At 39.6% G+C, this 17798-nt stretch overlaps 1 protein-coding gene across 4 annotated transcripts in view; it reads left to right on the forward strand.

The window, feature by feature from the left end:
- Positions 1 to 12: 12 nt before the first annotated feature.
- ide (insulin-degrading enzyme) overlaps positions 13 to 17798 on the forward strand; it is a 28521-nt gene continuing 10735 nt past the window's right edge. The window contains exons 1-19 of one of the 4 annotated variants that reach the window (XM_037123324.1): positions 35 to 167; positions 697 to 756; positions 1164 to 1348; positions 2327 to 2534; positions 3874 to 4043; positions 5065 to 5187; positions 6267 to 6379; positions 6505 to 6667; positions 6749 to 6841; positions 6966 to 7057; positions 7471 to 7551; positions 7793 to 7896; positions 9859 to 9961; positions 10104 to 10226; positions 10684 to 10766; positions 11644 to 11788; positions 14678 to 14788; positions 15038 to 15158; positions 16103 to 16194. In XM_037123324.1, coding sequence (XP_036979219.1) covers positions 1189 to 1348; positions 2327 to 2534; positions 3874 to 4043; positions 5065 to 5187; positions 6267 to 6379; positions 6505 to 6667; positions 6749 to 6841; positions 6966 to 7057; positions 7471 to 7551; positions 7793 to 7896; positions 9859 to 9961; positions 10104 to 10226; positions 10684 to 10766; positions 11644 to 11788; positions 14678 to 14788; positions 15038 to 15158; positions 16103 to 16194 — 2085 coding nt within the window. In that variant the 5' untranslated portion in view covers positions 35 to 167; positions 697 to 756; positions 1164 to 1188. Of the gene's footprint in view, positions 168 to 696; positions 757 to 1163; positions 1349 to 2326; positions 2535 to 3873; positions 4044 to 5064; positions 5188 to 6266; positions 6380 to 6504; positions 6668 to 6748; positions 6842 to 6965; positions 7058 to 7470; positions 7552 to 7792; positions 7897 to 9858; positions 9962 to 10103; positions 10227 to 10683; positions 10767 to 11643; positions 11789 to 12411; positions 12557 to 14677; positions 14789 to 15037; positions 15159 to 16102; positions 16195 to 17798 lie in introns of those variants that run through there. The other 3 variants (XM_037123322.1, XM_037123323.1, XM_037123321.1) reach the window with 3 other exon arrangements.

The raw sequence follows: 17798 nt of genomic DNA on the forward strand, positions 1-17798 counted from the left end.
CGGCCCGATCTGGGTTCCATTATTTTTGCCTATTCAAATATGGCGCTGTAAAAGCAGGTTTGTTTTTCATGGGTGCAAAGTATGTTTAAGTGCATTAACCGAACGGCCCAGTTTGCGAGATATCTCCAGTCAGCAGGCAACGGTTTCTATCTTAACCAAGATTTCAGGTACGTGTTTTTGGTCAAATCTCATCATTTTTATTAAAAAGAATTGCGTTATTTTCTAACCATACGGAAGGCTAGCTAGCTAACAAGCCGGGCCCTTAAAGCCGGTCTGTTGATCTCAGTTAAGCTCCCTAGCAAGACCGAAAATGTTAGCTTTGCTGCTACTTAAGGTGATGGCTAATACGGTTTTTGTGTGGAGCTTCTGTTCAATTGGAAAACTGTAAAGCATTTTACAACAGTAATTAAGCAGTTAAAGGCTAAAAGTGAATTAAACACACTGCCACTTGGCTGCTCTCGTTTGTGTAGCTTTGGTTGCTAATTTAGCAAGCTAACGCTGTTCTGCCTTCTGTCCGTGGGATTATTTCATGTCCTCTAACGAGTAACCGCTAGCCAACCTCTGCTGTACCACGGCAATTGTATTTATGTTTCTAGTAATCTGCCTGTCAGTGAACTGTTAGTCACGAAAATGCGTTTTCTTTATGGTTATTATTATTATTATTTTGCGGGCTAACTGGTACTTTGCTCCATGAAGGAGGGACGTAACCGGCACAGCAAAGTAGCAGTACCAGTTCTTTATCCAAGTTTGAAACAGGTTTGTTGGTTATACTTCCATTGAAAACATACTTTGTTTTTAGAGTGAAATGGTAAAACGATTTAATTATTCCGAATGTGGTGTAGTCACATCAAACCAAACCAAAAACCAGCAGCTGTCATCCTGACGTTAACTACCAGGTGCATTTAATTGCTTTAGAGTCTGAGTGAATTGATTGTGGCATCCATTAAATCAATGCATGACCGCAAAGAGCGGTTTCATGTACTGTTTTTGAAATCTTTCAGCTGTTAGTCTTGATATACACACTTGTTCATCCGCAAATCATCTTGTGCCCTGCCACAAAAAACATGCATTTGCCCTCAGTGCTAAAGTCTCCGAACCCAGCAGGTCAGTCTCATTTGCTAACTGCACTAAAGTGACTGTTCATCTGATTCCGTTTACTGCAGGCTGGTGTCATCCTTGCCACTCAGAATGACTGATCCGGCTGTGAACAGGGTGGTTAGTGAAATAATTCGCTCTCCTGAGGACAAGCGGGTTTACAGGGGCCTGGAGTTTACCAATGGCTTGAAGGCAATGCTCATCAGTGACCCAACAACAGACAAATCCTCAGCTGCTTTGGATGTGCACATAGGTGAATGTCTTCAAGTCTTTCATTGCTATTGTTTTGCCAGGTAGTCATGTATCCCACACCCTTATTACACAACTATGAAAAGCAGTTGGGGAAAAAATATGTAACTATTCAGTGCCTTGTATGCTATCCACATTATAGTTAAACATGTAGGAAAAATTCTGCTTGAATAACAGGTTCATCCTGCTCTCAGGGTAAACGGTTCTCTGTCATGCAGTATACTTGTTTAATCCCAAAAACATGATATTGCTGTCAATCAATCTGGTAAAGTTGTATCAATACCAGGAGTTTAAACTTTGCTACAATATTAGTATTGATATTAGACTTGTTTTTTGTTTGATTGTTTTAACTCTTTGATTAACAGCCTGCATATTTTTTCTACATATATTTTAGAAAATCCTTTTGTAGAAATATTTTTCATAGCTTTGGTATTTTCAATACTATTAGATTGGATTATAATGTTTTAAACAAAAGCACTGAAAAATTATTGAAGTGTTAATACTTTTTACAACCTGGCTTGTTGTGACTTCCCCCTTTTTCAGTCTTCTCTCTGATTAAGCATTAGTAGATTACAGTCACTGTAGATGAGGAAGTTATAATGAAACACATGAAGTTTTGTGAGGGCAATCAAATTTTATTCATGAAGTGACTCAGAAAGAGGCTGAGCTGCAGAGACACTGAAAATGAGGGGAAATTAGTAGAACTGTAGAAGCTTGCTTTTAATTATTTGAATATTATTGTTAAGACATAGTTTTTGTATGTTGATTAAAACCATTGCTTTAACTAACACGTTAGCAATGAAATTCTGTGAAATCCCACTGTCTGGGATTATTTCCTCTTTCTTCACTTTTTGCTTTCCTCCCCAGTCTAGCAAATCAATCTTGCAGACACTGAAAAGTACAGATGTTGAATCTGTGAACTGATCTGTTAGCTGCAGCTTGATCAACTGACTTTTTGTGGCTATTTTTCTTAAATTCACAGGATCATTATCGGACCCGGGGAACATCTCAGGCCTGGCACACTTTTGTGAGCACATGCTGTTCCTAGGAACAAAGAAGTATCCCAAGGAGAATGAGTACAGCCAGTTTCTCAGTGAGCACGCAGGCAGCTCCAATGCCTTCACCAGTGGAGAGCATACCAATTATTACTTTGACGTGTCCCATGAGCACTTGCAAGGAGCACTAGATAGGTACTGTCCTATTCATGTGATTCATTTTGTGCTGTACTAAATGTAGTTTGTCTCATATCTGAGGTACATCTTTGGTTTTTCCTGTATTTCTCATTTGTATTTTGGGTGTGCTTGGCTGTAGTAATTTATGTTGACTTTGGCACTCTTTTATGACTTGGATGAATTGGCCTGACATTAATTACTGAACAGGCATATTCATCATAGTCATATGCATTCAACTAGTCTCTGATATTTTAATCTTAAATACACCCCATCTGTTGAAACTTTGAGCCTTTGTTATAGGCTCAATATATCTTTGTTCAATGAAGAAATACTGCATCTCATCTCTTTCTTAAGTGGTTGTTTGGTTATCCGTATACAGTGTTCCCCTTGGGAGTCCAGGTGTTAATTCAAGTGAGCTGCCAGCTCGTTGTCTGTCCATCTTTGGTTACCAGATGCGGCGTCATTATGCTTTTCTGTAACCACCAGCAGAGTTCCCACCCCCCTCAAGCACAGGGTGAGACTTATGTCGTCTTCATTGCAGGGGGCTCTGCTCACTTGTCAGATGTGCTAGTTTGGAGAGGCCAGTCGGGCAGGGTCAGAACCTACTGAGATGAGTTTACCTACTTATAAATGAATGATAGTCTAACAAGCACCTGTTTATGTGTCATAGGCTAATTGTTCCCCTGCGCCAGTGAATTGTGAAAGCCATCTGGACTGTAGTGACAGTGCAGAGTGTGTTGAAATATTGATGATGTTGCCTCTTTGAAAGTAGAAGAGCAGCATGTCTGAGTATATCATGTGTGTCATTAGCTGGCCCTATTAACTTAACCATGCTCTTGCTGTAATCATTAGAATCAGTGTATTTATATCTCGCTTTCTCAGAAATTAGCACATTTGCCGGTTTATAATCAAATAGCTTAGAATGTTTCTCGACCCACCATTTTGTTGTCCCTCATATTAAAAAAAAAAAAACATTTCAGTACAAAGCGTCAGGGTGTGATATTTGGGCAATAACACTTTATTGGTCTAAAAAAACAGCTGCAGTGACACAGGGATTTTTTACTTTTTTTACTGGTTCAGTGACTGACCTTGGGCATAGCTTTGAAAACAGTCAAATTTTGTCTCTTCTTCTTATTTCCTCATTTGCATGGCAGTTGCTCTCACTTTGCACATATGCAAATGGTTTTCACCATGGCTCCTTTTCTGTGTGTACAAATGGTCCTGCACACAAACAATCTGCTTTTAACCCAGGTTAAAAACTGAAAGGGCAAAATCTTTAAAATATTGAAAATTACACTGCCATAGGTAGTTTTATTATGCATAGTGACCTATACTGTTGTTCCTTGAATCTCTGTAGGTTTGCCCAATTCTTCCTGTGCCCATTATTTGATGAGAGCTGTAAGGACCGGGAGGTGAATGCTGTGGATTCTGAGCACGAGAAGAACCTGATGAATGATGCCTGGAGGCTGTTTCAGCTAGAGAAGGCCACTGGCAACCCGAACCACCCCTTCAGTAAATTTGGAACAGGTAGAAAATCTCCAGAGATGCCACTGATGCTGTTATTCATTCTGACTTTCTGCCTCCATCTGTCTCTCTTGGTGTGGAAGATAACTGAACACCACTGGAATAACAAGCATAATAACCCACTAGATATTCAAACAGAAGACCCTTGTATAAGGGAGACAATATGATCATTTTCATTTTGGTTAAGTCTGTTGGCCTGTTTGCATATTAGAGTCAAATTGCACAGTGTTTTAAGACATCTATTTTAAACAACAGTAATTTATAAAATTACAGACTGTGATGGTGACTTCGTCATGGTGAATATTATGAGATATTAGGCAGCATAAGCTCCCTGCTTTATCTGTATTTTTCAAACCGAAGGATAATGTTCTATAGCAATAGATAAGATGTAATCATTTGTGAAGTTTTGGACAATTTGAATGATTCCTAACTATTAACATTCATTCAACTGATGTTACATGTTATGAAGGAAAGTATCTCACAGCATTAAGGGAGTTTGTTCTCTGTGCCTGTGAATTCCCAGATCAGAGTGACATAGACTTGGAACAGCTCTGAGCTCAAAATAGCCACCTGATGGCAGTCTCGAATTGTATAATTGTTATTCCAGTTAAGAATAGAAGAGGATCAGACAGACCTGAAAGTCATGACCTCTTAGCAGACCAACATAATCTTCTCAAGATTGATGCTTTGTTATTCTGTCTCAACAAACCTCAGTAACTGGCTCTTCACACACCTCAAAAGTGCTCAGTGTAGGCTGCAGTTATATTTAAATATGGCAGCAGGCAGATTGTCCTTATATCTGATTGACTACTGTTTCAAAAGACCATACTGATGGTTTGCCCTTTGGCTCCTAAACAAACCACACTGATAATTGCATTTGGATAGTGAAGATTAATTTTAAACAAGCAAAGATTAATCATGAAATTTGTACTCTTTTCATGGAGAAGTTGTAGAATTATATATATTTTTAAAAAGAGAAAAGAAAAAAAGCAGTTCTTCACTATTTGTTTTATTTCTGTTAAAGGTAACAAACTGACCCTTGAGACCCGGCCGTCGAAAGATGGGATTGACATCCGTCAGGAGCTCCTGCAGTTTCACTCTACATACTACTCCTCCAACCTCATGGGACTCTGTGTGTTAGGAAGAGGTAAGAGTTAAGCTCTCACAAATGTGGTCTCAAAACACTTACACAACTTGTCAAACTCTTTTACTGTCAATTTCTCAAGATAACAGGAACAAACAATGCAAGTCATGTATGACTCGGTGTACACAGTCTAAAACATTGTTTTTCAAGTTATTTGTACATGTTATTACATATTATGTCAACAGATCAAATCATTTGTGATGCTTTACCTTGGTATAATTGTCAAGACAGAGTAGCCTCTTTGTATTTCCATTTGGGATTTTCTGACAGGTTAGTCAGTATGATCTCCACCTCCCCTTTTTCCTTTGGCATGTTTGTCTTTAGTTTTGCTAAAAAAAAATCTTTTACTTATTTCAACCTTTTGTGATGCTATGTCATTGTGACATACCTCTGCTTCCTTTGTGGTAAGAAAAGTTCCAACTATAAGAGTGTTTGTTTGAAGGACAGTTACAATTTCCCAGTAAATTGAAGCAAATATTACTTTTGTTAAAATAAATCCAGGTGGGTCTGTGAGAGATGTGCTTTCATTTTATGGTCCTTACATTAATAACACCAACATCTTACAATTTTATTGATGTTAGGGTGCCATGTACCACCAATATTTATTTTATATTTTAAAGTTATTTAAGTGAATATTTTTGTCAACCCTCTTATATACAGTGTTTCTTTGTAAAGGTCTTATTAAATTAAGCTGAATTGTCTATTGTGTATATAAACCTTGGATTTTATAAGTTCTGACAGAACTGCTCACAAGCACATCCTTACATGATTATTGATTTCAAGTGACTCTCAGTTACTGCTAAAGGTAAAGTGAGATTTCTTCTGTATTTATTGGTCAAAAACGGCATGGGAATTGAACAGTAGTGTGCATCCTGAAAAATATTCATGAATGATTAAAGTTGATTGGTTTAGTTGGTTTACTAGTTGAGTGCAGAGGTACAGTTATTGTTATGATTTAAACACTTAAGTTCAATTAGTTGTCTTAGTACTCATATGAGCAACTTGTTGTGTAATAACATTTAAAGTGAGTCTAAGCTGATTATGCAATAGATTTAAAAACGTTTTTTTCTCTTTACGTACAGAATCATTAGATGAGTTGACCTCCATGGTGGTGAAGCTATTTGGAGAAGTGGAGAACAAGAATGTGCCTATCCCAGAATTTCCTGAGCATCCATTCCAGGAAGAACACCTCAGGGTGAGCCAGTTACTAATCTCACCTGTGTTTCTCACACCTTAGAGTACACTCTTATATAATTGTTAAATTATTTATAATTTAACAAAGTACCAACAATTTATTTTGTCTGTTTTGTTCTCGCACAGCAATTCTACAAAGTGGTGCCCATTAAAGACATCAGGAACCTGTATGTAACTTTCCCCATCCCGGACCTGCAGAAGTACTACAAATCTAATCCAGGACATTATCTGGGACATCTGATTGGTCACGAGGGACCTGGAAGTTTGTTATCTGAGCTAAAATCTAAAGGTAGGACATAAAGTGAAGCCCCAAGAAAGTGAAAAACAATCTTTAAGTGTAAGTATATGTATAATGTTTATTATTTTTAAGGCTGGGTGAACACACTTGTTGGAGGGCAAAAGGAAGGAGCCAAAGGATTCATGTTCTTCATCATCAATGTGGACCTGACCGAGGAGGGCCTTCGTAAGTAGAACATGTACTGGAGTTCATTCACCATCTGCTGAAGTGCTTTGCATGTGATTGCTCCCCGCGGTGGTCAGATTTGTGTATGTGTGAGGAAATTAAATGAAAATGTGTGTCACTGCAGTGCACGTTGAGGACATCATCTTCCACATGTTCCAGTACATCCAGACACTGCGCACTGAGGGACCGCAGGAGTGGGTGTTTGAGGAGTGCAAGGTAATTAATGTTGTGTTATCAGCCGGAGGGGCAGGGAAAACGGGACCTACATATTCCTGGTTAGTGAATGAACTAATAGAGCAACCCTGACCGAATAGACTGATGGATTCAAACCTGCACATTATTTTCACAATCTTGGCTGCTGAATGTAGCCAAGTCAATGAAGCTGGAGAGTATTTATTTTTATGCTACGGTGTAAAATTTCCGAAAACAGTTTCCCTAATGGATTAGAATAATGCATGAATTGTATTTTGGAAAGTTTAAATTTTTAGAGTCTCACTGTAAATGTATGTCCATGTTTTAATTGGATCCACCTCGTCTCTCTCTGTCTCTCTCTCTCTCTCTGTCTCTGTCTCTGTCTCTGTCTCTCTGTCTCTGTCTCTGTCTCTGTCTCTGTCTCTGTCTCTCTGTAGGATTTAAACAAAGTGGCCTTCAGGTTCAAGGACAAGGAGCGACCCCGTGGCTACACCTCTAAAGTTGCCGGTTTACTACACGTAGGTCCCCCCTTCATCTGCAAAGGTTGTTTCCAGGGAGACACAGTGCAGCTCATTGTGTCGGAGCCAGCCTCAATGCCTCATAATGCTCATTCTCTTATTAATTTTAAAGCTGTGATTTTTATTTTAAACTGTTGATGCTATGTCAGTCCATTCGAGTAGCAGTCAAGATTTTGATTATTTGGCCTTTGCCAAAAATGTTCAGAACGATGCTAACAGCTTCCTGCTCTGTGTCATTCAGTACTACCCTCTTGAGGAGGTTCTAGCAGCAGAGTACCTTTTGGAGGACTTCAGGCCAGATCTAATCGAGATGGTGCTGGATAAGTTGAGACCAGAACATGTCAGGTCAGTGTGAGAACGTCAGTCTCTGATGTCATCCATGCATGTGCACTAACAATCTTTTTACCTATTCATATTCCTGAGTATAACAGAGAAAATGCTAGACAGTGAATACGTGATTAGTGAGAATCATTGTGACATTATTTACACTATTGTACTACTGTTTTTTTCAGTGTGAGTGTTACTGATGCATGGATGAGTGAGTGAGCCTTACTGTATATACATGTAGGCTCTGTCTATGCATGTACGCAGGTATTAAAGCAGTAGTTTGTTCTATGTGTTTCGGCCTTCCGTACTCGTGTCAGCAGCATTTTAGGTCACTAAGAAGGGGCCTCTTGTAAAACTACCACGGTGAAGATATTTAGAAACTTTATTTTTAGTGTGTATGTCTTAAGTAAAAATAATTCATAGCATTTTCTGTAGAAATGCAACCAACCAGAGTATACAATTTGCTTTGTGTTTACACTGGCACAAGCATACCAAGGGTATGTGAATATGTTTTCAGGTGTGTTGGTACGGACAAAGATTATTTCTGAAATGGTGATAACAGGCTTGTCTGAATTAAGATGGTTTTTGTTTTAAAACTTTTAAAACCCTGTTTTGAAGAAAAAAAAACAAAAAACCCTGTGTTATTCGCACAACACCAAATAGATCCCTCAGGGAGTTTGCTGCATCTGTATAACTGGCATCTGTGAGATAGATAATAAGAGGAGGAGGAGAAGGAGGATGATGATGATGATGATATGGAAAATAGATTCAGATAATAAATCATTTTTTGTTGTCTACCAGCTGCAACAAAGTGCTGTTGGTCTGCTTTTGATTTGTATGCAATGACATTCAATTTTGTGCCTTGGAAAAAAATGCCAGACAACTTCACAGATTTGATTATCTCTGTAGCCTCAGAGGTTCAGTTTGTAATACCAGGAGAGGGATGTGTGTGCTCAGGAATACATTATAAAGTTTTGCTGTCTGCATTGGAAATGCTAGTAGTCTCACAGGATTTTTGCATAAACAATTTGGCCAATATGAAATGTTTTCTAGCTTGTTGTACATGTCCCATGTTGTATAACGATATTGGCCTGTCAGACACTATTTTGTGGTAAAGTAGAGTTATGGGCCTAAATATTGTCTGTTGTCAGCTAAAAATTATATTGGTAAACCTTATAGCTCAATTGATGTCATTTGTGAAGTTGAAGAGGTTCAGCAATGTCAGTAGAATGAGGCTGTTTTCTGTTTGACTGTTTATATGCAATTCATAATCTCCTATGTGAGAAATGTCTGACTTCTGAGGGGGAATAGCACAATCTTCTCTGTTTCAGCCCACCTTTGAAGTCTTGCATAGTGTATCTTTAACACTCACTCATTTTATGGGATGCTCTTGTGTCAAGCAAAGTGCACACTTGTAACTGGTCCATCCCTTAATGCTTACCAAAGATGAGATTGCATGCCCTCATTGGCCGACCTCGGCAGTCTGCATGCCAGTCTCTTCCTTTACTGAAGTGGCTATTTAACCTTGGGGATTTGCCAAAGTTACTTTAAATTCACAATTGATTCCTTACGTATTAGTCTCAGTCCAGAGGCTGTAAGTGAAGTTATAACAAGTGGGTTTGCACCATTGAAGGCCTAGAAACTTAAGTCATACATATTGTTCTTACACTGACTTCTAGTTGTTGTTTTTTTTAACAAACAGGAACCTACCCGACACTGTGACTGAATAAATGTTAAGGCACCAGTGAATTGCACTCAGAATGCAGCAGACTTGCCATGTATAGGAATTCGAAACATGGCTCACTGATCAGAAGGCAGACATGTTGATGGATCTCCACTGCATCAAATGTGCTCCAAAGCTAATAGAAAAGCTCTCACGTTTCATCTTGTCCTGTGGTTACAGACTCCGAGTACCTAATCAGTTCTGACAGAAGTTTTGGTATCCATGTGATGAGACGGTCAATTTTTTTTGTGCTCCAGAGTTGCAGTGGTGTCAAAGTCATTTGAAGGGCAAACCGACAAGACAGAAGAGTGGTACGGCACGCAGTACAAACAGGAGGCCATCAGTGACGCGACAATTGAGGTGAATCATTGCAGTCACAGTGATCCAGTCAAATCATATTCAACACATCAGGAGTCCTTTTTTTCTGCTTTGTGATGACCGTAAGATTACTGGCTACATTTTTTAAAAGGCACCGCGTGCTCACTGTACTCCTGTGTTTCAGAAATGGGCCAGTGCAGACGTGAATGGCAAGTTCAAATTACCAATGAAAAATGAGTTCATCCCAACCAACTTTGAGATCTACCCTCTTGAGAAAGACTCTCCTTCAGTCCCCACTTCAATCAAGGTAAGTGTTTTTGCTGTGCAGCTCTATCATCAAAGTATTGTCACTCTTCATTTTCCAACTGCACTGGACAATCCCTCCATGCATATCGTCGAAAACTTCTGTTATGCTTTCATATGATAAGGTATTGTGACTGAGACATAAAGCATTTAGTACTGTTGTTACCAGTGTGTTACGATCAGAGGCACTGCGCCATTAACAAAAGTGCACATGTTCTGTTCTCTGAAGGAAAGACTGAATAAAAGCCTCTGTGCCTTTTCTGTCTTACTGGTAAAAGAACATGTGCTAATCTGATATCAAAGGAAAGTCGTTTAATTTATGTTGTACATTATCTGCTTGTGGTGTGTAGCTGAAGTGTGCCTCTGTTGGCATTTCAAGGGACTGCAAATGACTATCTTTGTACAGAACTGACTTCTAATGAAATGACAATAAAAGCTGCCTGTGTGTTCATTTCTTCCAGGACACTGCTATGAGCAAGGTGTGGTTCAAGCAGGATGACAAGTTTTTCCTGCCCAAGGCATGCCTGAACTTTGAGTTCTTCAGGTGTGTAACTAGCTCTGAACCACTGGTTCTTTAGACACATGATCCCACTCAGTAAATCAATAAAAGGAGCTTAAGGAAATTAATTTTTCATGAACAGCAGCTTAACTTTACAACGCCAGCAGCACATCAAATCAGACCAGATCAGATCAGAATAGACCTCTCTCACCTCTCAGATGAAGGCTGGAATAGGAATGTAGGAGAAAAGCAAATCTCAAGACTATGGCCTCTTAGATAACACTATATTTCTACATCTACCAGAAGCTGAACATTTGATCTTTTTATAAGGCATTTACAGGGCTGAACAAGTCATCAAAACTTGATACAAATGCAGTTCTGCCAAGCACTGTAGTGCTGAATAGACTCCCTGGTCTACAAATCATACACATTGTTCTCAAGTTGTAAGAACACGTTTGTTTGGTGCAGACTCCAACACAGGATTTTCTTAGGAATACGTTCACAGTTGCAAACAGATCAAAATGATTCAAAGAAGGGGGGGAAAAAAAACGAGCACCTGCTTGTTTTTTCCAGTGTATGACACACAGAAGATATGACTATATAAGCTGTGACAGACTGGGACAGTTGATTTAGTCAACAACTTCAACACACACAGATCATTCTAGGTGGGACTATGATTCAACTGTTTTAGAAGGTTGTAGTAAACTAACATCTCAGATAGCAAACCAAACGTCCTGTATTGGAGTGTTTGTGGTGAATATCTCAGTTGTTACAGCTCTAGTAACTAGAATGAATTGTTATTTAGTGTCTATAATCATGCACAGTATGATACTGGTAGTCCTTTCAGCTCCTATGATGTAGAGACCCATATCTCTACGCTCTGTTTCTATTCTGTGTTTGATGACTGCCATTTTCTCTACAGCCCGTTTGCTTATGTGGACCCATTGCATTGTAACATGGCATATTTATACCTGGAGCTCCTCAAGGACTCCCTCAACGAGTATGCATATGCAGCCGAGCTAGCTGGGTTGAACTATGATCTCCAAAATACCGTCTATGGGATGTATGTAAGTATTCACTCCCCATCGCCCTCATGCTGCATCCCAAACTTTTACATCCCAGACCTTTTATCATCCTCAGATGTGGCTACTGTGGCTCAGCCAGGCCTGGGTTGACAGGTAATTTTAAGCCATCTGTATGGGCAGATTGGAAAGTTTGCACTGTCAGAGGAGTTGACCATTTCACTTTATCCCCACCCTCGCAGGTTAAAAAAAGGGAATTTTTGGCAAAAAAAACTTCCGACCCAGACCTGGCTGGTATAGGCTCTGTTCTACCTGCATCTTCCTCTTCATTCTTCATCAGTCCCTTTTCCCTCTATACTCACCCAGCTACCGCGAAAACACTACCTAATGTGCTTATCTTCTCATGTTGCCAGGCACATCGATTCTTCGTCATTCCACTCCGTATTAGTGTTAAATGCACACCTGTACTTCACATCAGGTGAAGAAGGTGATGGCACGAGAATAAAGCTGCCTAAAAGCTGGTCATGAGGCTGCATATACATACTCTTCTTATCAGTCTTCTCAAACTTGTATTGTGTTTTTTTTTGTTTTTTTTTTTTCGTTTGACTACCCCTCATTCCCAACAAACATGTATTTTTTTCTTTTTTTTTCCCCATTTCTTCCATTAGTCGCTACCTATATGCAGACCCCCTCCACTGCAACATGACCTACTTGTTTCTCAGGTTACTGAAGGATGATTTAAGAGAGTATACATATGCAGCCCGCCTGGCCGGGCTGGTGTATGGCATAGCCGCGGGGATGAATGCCATCCTCGTAAGTAAGCCGTTTGAAGTCTGAAGGGAAGTGGGGGTGCCACTGAAGGGTCCTTTTTGAGGCTTTGGCAGAGTGTGGAAATGGCTTGGTTTTCTACGCTCCATTTGATTAAGTGATGTGCTGTGTGCCCTGTTTGTCCAACCTGAAGGATTATAAGAAATCTCTGCTTGCTTCTGTAGACACTAACTTAATGCGTCACTTAAGACAGTACATTCCCCTCAAAGAATCTTTTTGTTAGATTTCATCAGAGAAGAGGAAACGTGTTCAGATTTTCCATTTTGTTTTTTTGTTATGCCTTAAAATCTCAAAATTAAACCTTGGTAAGAATTTTTTGAGTAAATCAGTCAAATATATAAGTTTTCATTTTAGGCCCTCATGTTTGTACAGCAGACAAATGTATAACTCTGTGCAGACTTTGAGTGTACAATGAACTGAACTGATATCACAGATTCACTTCCAAAATTAATTTTTGATAAAAGGGCTTCTGACTAATGTTATATATTGGTTGCAGTGGTGTGCTTACATTGCACCAGCAGATAATGCATCTAACAATACATTTTAACTGATTATGTAAATGATTGTAAAAAGGAATAAGGTGCAGATAAACATTTTTATTAATTTAAATAACAGCATGTACAACCAGAAAGTGTGCTAATCTTGATTGTTAAGATAAAGTTACAAAGTGCTGATACTGAATAAATCAACCTCAGATATTATTTGGGTTGTTATAAAAAAAACAAAAAACCAAATTGCTATAATGACATAATTTATGGAAAGTGTGTTTATTAGATAAAATGTGTTCTACACAATAAATTCACCTGCTGAATATCAGCCACACTGATGCGACCAATCGGTTAGTTGCACTTAACAGATTTTCAAGCGCATGTGGGACCAAAATAGTTGCATGTTAACATTTTAAAGCAGTGTGTGTGTGGAGGAGAGAGGAGAATAATGGACTATGTTGCAAAATTTAGCTGGTCTGGCTGCTGTTCTCTGGCTTCATTGTCTCTGTCTCATAAAGTTCTTATATCAAAAAGCATAGGACAAGAAGAATAAAGTCAATGGATGCAAATTCTAACATTTAGTCCCATTTCTGCTGACTCTAATAAACAAATAAGTCTATTTGATGAAAATGGGAAGGAGCAACTCATCTTTGTTTCCCCAGTTTATTAATATAGCACTTTTCTCAACCGTGTGTCTGTCTCAAAGATTTAACCCAACCTATATCTGAATGAAACTGGTTTGTGGTGGTGGTCTTCTTCACTGTCCTTTCAGGCTTTTTCTCACCTGCTCTAACACTCTGCACCCTCTATCACATGACCTACTAACCTGCATTCATTAGCTTTCTCTCACCAGTGAAATCATGACTGTGTGCCCTTAGAGACAGTCACTCAACACACTGTCCATGTAGCTGCGTGATGGCCTGTATGAAATTGATCTGAGTCAGCTGTATAGGTGTGGCTGGCTGGGTGTTTGTCAAGGTTAATGATGTTAGGGGAGATTACTTTTAACACGTGTCACCGCAGGGACCTGGTGACAGCACTTGGGGCGGAATGGGATGAGTGTGAGAGTGTAGCCATGTAGCTGGAGGTTTTGCTGAATCATGAAGGGCCATAAGGAGTGGATGACATTGCAAAGTGGAGGATTTATATAACCTTTACTGTTCTTTTCCATTTTTAAAATGCTCATTTGCATCGGAAAACCATATCATCAACAACTTAGGTCTGCTCTGACGCCATGAGAGAACAAAGTGAAATGTTTAGACAGCAAGAGATGTTTAAGTGATTATTCCTGTTATAGATCAGTCTTTGTTTCCCTTTTTAACCTTTTGGTCAATGGGAATCTTTTCTATTCCTCCCCCTTTTTATTCATCAACATTTTAGGCAAATATAGTGGTGCTGTTACATATTTTGTGACATTTGTTGTCGTGACGATGACTCATCCTAAGCGTGGGAGGGATGGCCTCTACTTGACAAGCATTTGGTCAGCCAGTAATTACAGCACTGAGTCACATATTATAAATAAAAAGGTCAGAACCTTCAAATCAACAAATGAAACTACGGTGTGATCTTTCTGTTTGTTGATGATGTGCCACCTGTGCTCTGTCACTGTCTTCTGCAGCTGTCTGTTAAAGGTTACAATGACAAACAGCACATCCTGCTGAAGAAGATCATCGAGAAGATGGCCACCTTTGAGATAGATGAGAAGCGCTTTGACATCATCAAAGAGGCGGTAAGCTCTGACTGCAATTCCATCATCTGCACAAAGTTATGAGTCACGATCTATCGAATGAATGACATGATGCACTTTGTGCAGCAAAACTTCAACCCTTTAACTCCCCTGATATCACCTCACCTACATAAGAGCAGTAAAGTTACACACATTTTTTTGCTCTACAGTAGTTTTGACATACAGTACTACTTTTTTAAAAACAGTTCAAGTGTTGAAGTTGAACTGACTTTGCCTTCTCTCTCCCTGCAGTACATGAGGTCTTTGAATAACTTCAGAGCTGAGCAGCCTCACCAGCACGCCATGTACTACCTCCGTCTGCTAATGACTGAGGTTGCCTGGACCAAAGATGAGCTCAGAGAGGCGCTGGATGGTGAGACGCTGCTCCTTATCACTCACTCTCTTTAGTTGCTTCTAGAGTCCCTGCCCTTGTGCTTGGTAGCCTCTTTCTACTGTGAGCCAAACTGAGCTCACTGAACTATAGAGTAAATGCATTGTCAAGCTTGGGAGATGTAGCTAGTTACAAAACATACTGCTGGTAAGAAATGTCACTATTCCGCAGTTTCATAGGCGCAAGTTTCTGGGTTAAAGTTTTAAGGAGTTTGGCTTACAGTCAACAAGGGGCTACTCTTTCTCACTTAAGGTCTCTTCTGCTCTTGTGTTTTCCTCTTTAAATCCTCATTTGAATGCTGAGGCTGTCCTCAAGCAGATGCCTCCCTAGCTGCAGTCTTTCCCTGCTGCAGTGCCAGTCTTGAACCTGAAGGGCAGATTGTTATTTCTTTTTTTACCACGGGGCTTACACAGACAATCCTCTGATTCACATGAGACTCAATTAACCTGCAGGGTCGAAGCCTGCAGCCCAGTCACTAGGGCCTCCAATTACCACTGCTTGCTCCCTTATCAGTGCCCTTACCCTCCTGCTGTCCCCTGTCTGCAGTCTATGAGACACTTTCAGCCTCTTCTTTCCGTGTGTGTGTGTAGGTGTTGGTGTTGCTGCGGACAAACAATCACTCAAATAAATTTTGTGTGTATCCCTGTAGTAGCTTATGCTTGAATCTGGGTCAGACGTTGCTTGAATTTAGATTGGCTGGCCCATCGAGACAGACTTAATTCTTATGCGTGTGTAACTGAATGTGTAAGTGTGTTTTACCAGGCTTGCACGAATGTCTACCGTACGACCACTGTTGTCTTGTTCGTGACAGGAATACTGAACGATGAAACAGCAGTTATTCTGCTGCAGTTAACTGATTCACTCCTGATAGCAGCTGGGGAAATTGCTCTGTGATTGATTGCTGTTGTCTGTGATCTGTATTCCAGATGTAACTCTCCCACGCCTCAAGGCCTTCATACCTCAGCTGTTGTCACGGTTACATATTGAGGTCCTTCTTCATGGCAACATCACCAAAGAGGTTTGTCACACTATTTTTATTGCCAGCTGAGGGAGTTCGAACTTGGTTAGCTGTACCCACAATAGTGCAGCTATCACTTGAACTTTCTCTAAGTTTTGTCAAATATGTTGATGCCTCTTTCTCAGTGAATATTTCACCTTTTTATTCTCAGACAACTTTTGAGTCACCTCCAGCCATTATCTGTCACTCCGATGGTATCACAGAGGATTATTGTCGAAAAGCTTTTATGAGATCCTGCGATAAAGTCACTCTTTATATGCTGTCTGAGCTGTCACAGCAGCTGCCATACACCATGTAATGATTACAGCGTCACAGTCTGGTGGAGAGAGAATAGGCGTCACTAGCGGGAGCAATGATCCATTTTGCCATCATGGAGCTGCAGTCTTGCTCTGCAAGAACTGACCAAGTAGTTTGGTAGAAAAGTCTTGGACAACCTTGATTCTTAAAAAAGAAGAAAAGAAGTTTTGATTCTGTGTTAAACTTCTGAAAACAAAATGCAATTTGCAAACAACCTGCATCTACCAACAACAGCTGTATGAAGTTATGCTGAGCCCATGTAGTAATAAACCTAACTGCATCCTTGCTTGTGGTCCACTGAGCCTTTTGCCTTACTTTATCTGTTCATTTAACTCCTAATGTAGCCTGCTCTGATTTCGATACTCGTTGTCCAGACAGCTGCCTATCGATTTGAGAAATTGCTTAAAATTTGCAGCCAAAGTTTCCAATGAATCCTTTTACCTGTGGAATATTCCAAACAGGAATTTTTTGGAGCGTTACATAACACTCCTAGTCTTTTCTTGCCCCTGTCCGGGGGCAAGAAAAGAAGTTAAGTTTCTACTGTTTTCAGTGGTGTTTTGACTAAAACATTGATTTTAAAAAAAAAAGCCATTGGTAATGTAACTTTTTCATTTTGTAACAAGATAGCGAAAGCTATTACCATATGGTTCCTTTCCCTCTTATTTGATTAATGAAACATTATACTCCAGAAATCCCACTTTTTCGGATGTCAAATTGAAGTCAGTGTCAGAGTCTGACCCATATCCCTTTGAATCCCTTGTAAGCAGTCTTCCTGTGTACTAACCCCACACACATGAACACATTCCAAATGGATTTATAACACCCTATGGCTGTGAAACTGCTGAGTCTACAAACTGCAGTGAAGTTGGATGGTTGATATTTTTTTTTACCACTCAGTGATTTTAAAGTCTCATTAATCAAAATGAGGAAAAAAAAAAACAAGATTTCCCAAATTTAAGCCCTGGTGGTTTTGGTTTTATCTTAGGTTCTGTGATAAATCTGCTACTGAGACTTTTTTCTTTTTAGGATAACCCACAGAACTATTTTCAGCTTATTTAAAAAAAAAAAATAATTATAATAATACTGAAAAGTGTACACTGTGGGGTCTGCAAAACTATCTGAGTGACAAGTTAATGAAGGGGGGGAAATACACATTGAATATGGCATCTGAAGCTAGGCTGACTGCAATTTATAGGTTAAGGTTGAGACAGCAATGCCTACTCGAGTGTAGCATCAATTTGCAATCCACCTTGAGGGTGGAAAAAGGTCCATTGTCAAGATAACTTAATTCTGCAGGTGTTGAACCA

This window comes from Acanthopagrus latus, chromosome 15, assembly GCF_904848185.1.
Source record: "Acanthopagrus latus isolate v.2019 chromosome 15, fAcaLat1.1, whole genome shotgun sequence".
Taxonomy (NCBI): domain Eukaryota; kingdom Metazoa; phylum Chordata; class Actinopteri; order Spariformes; family Sparidae; genus Acanthopagrus; species Acanthopagrus latus.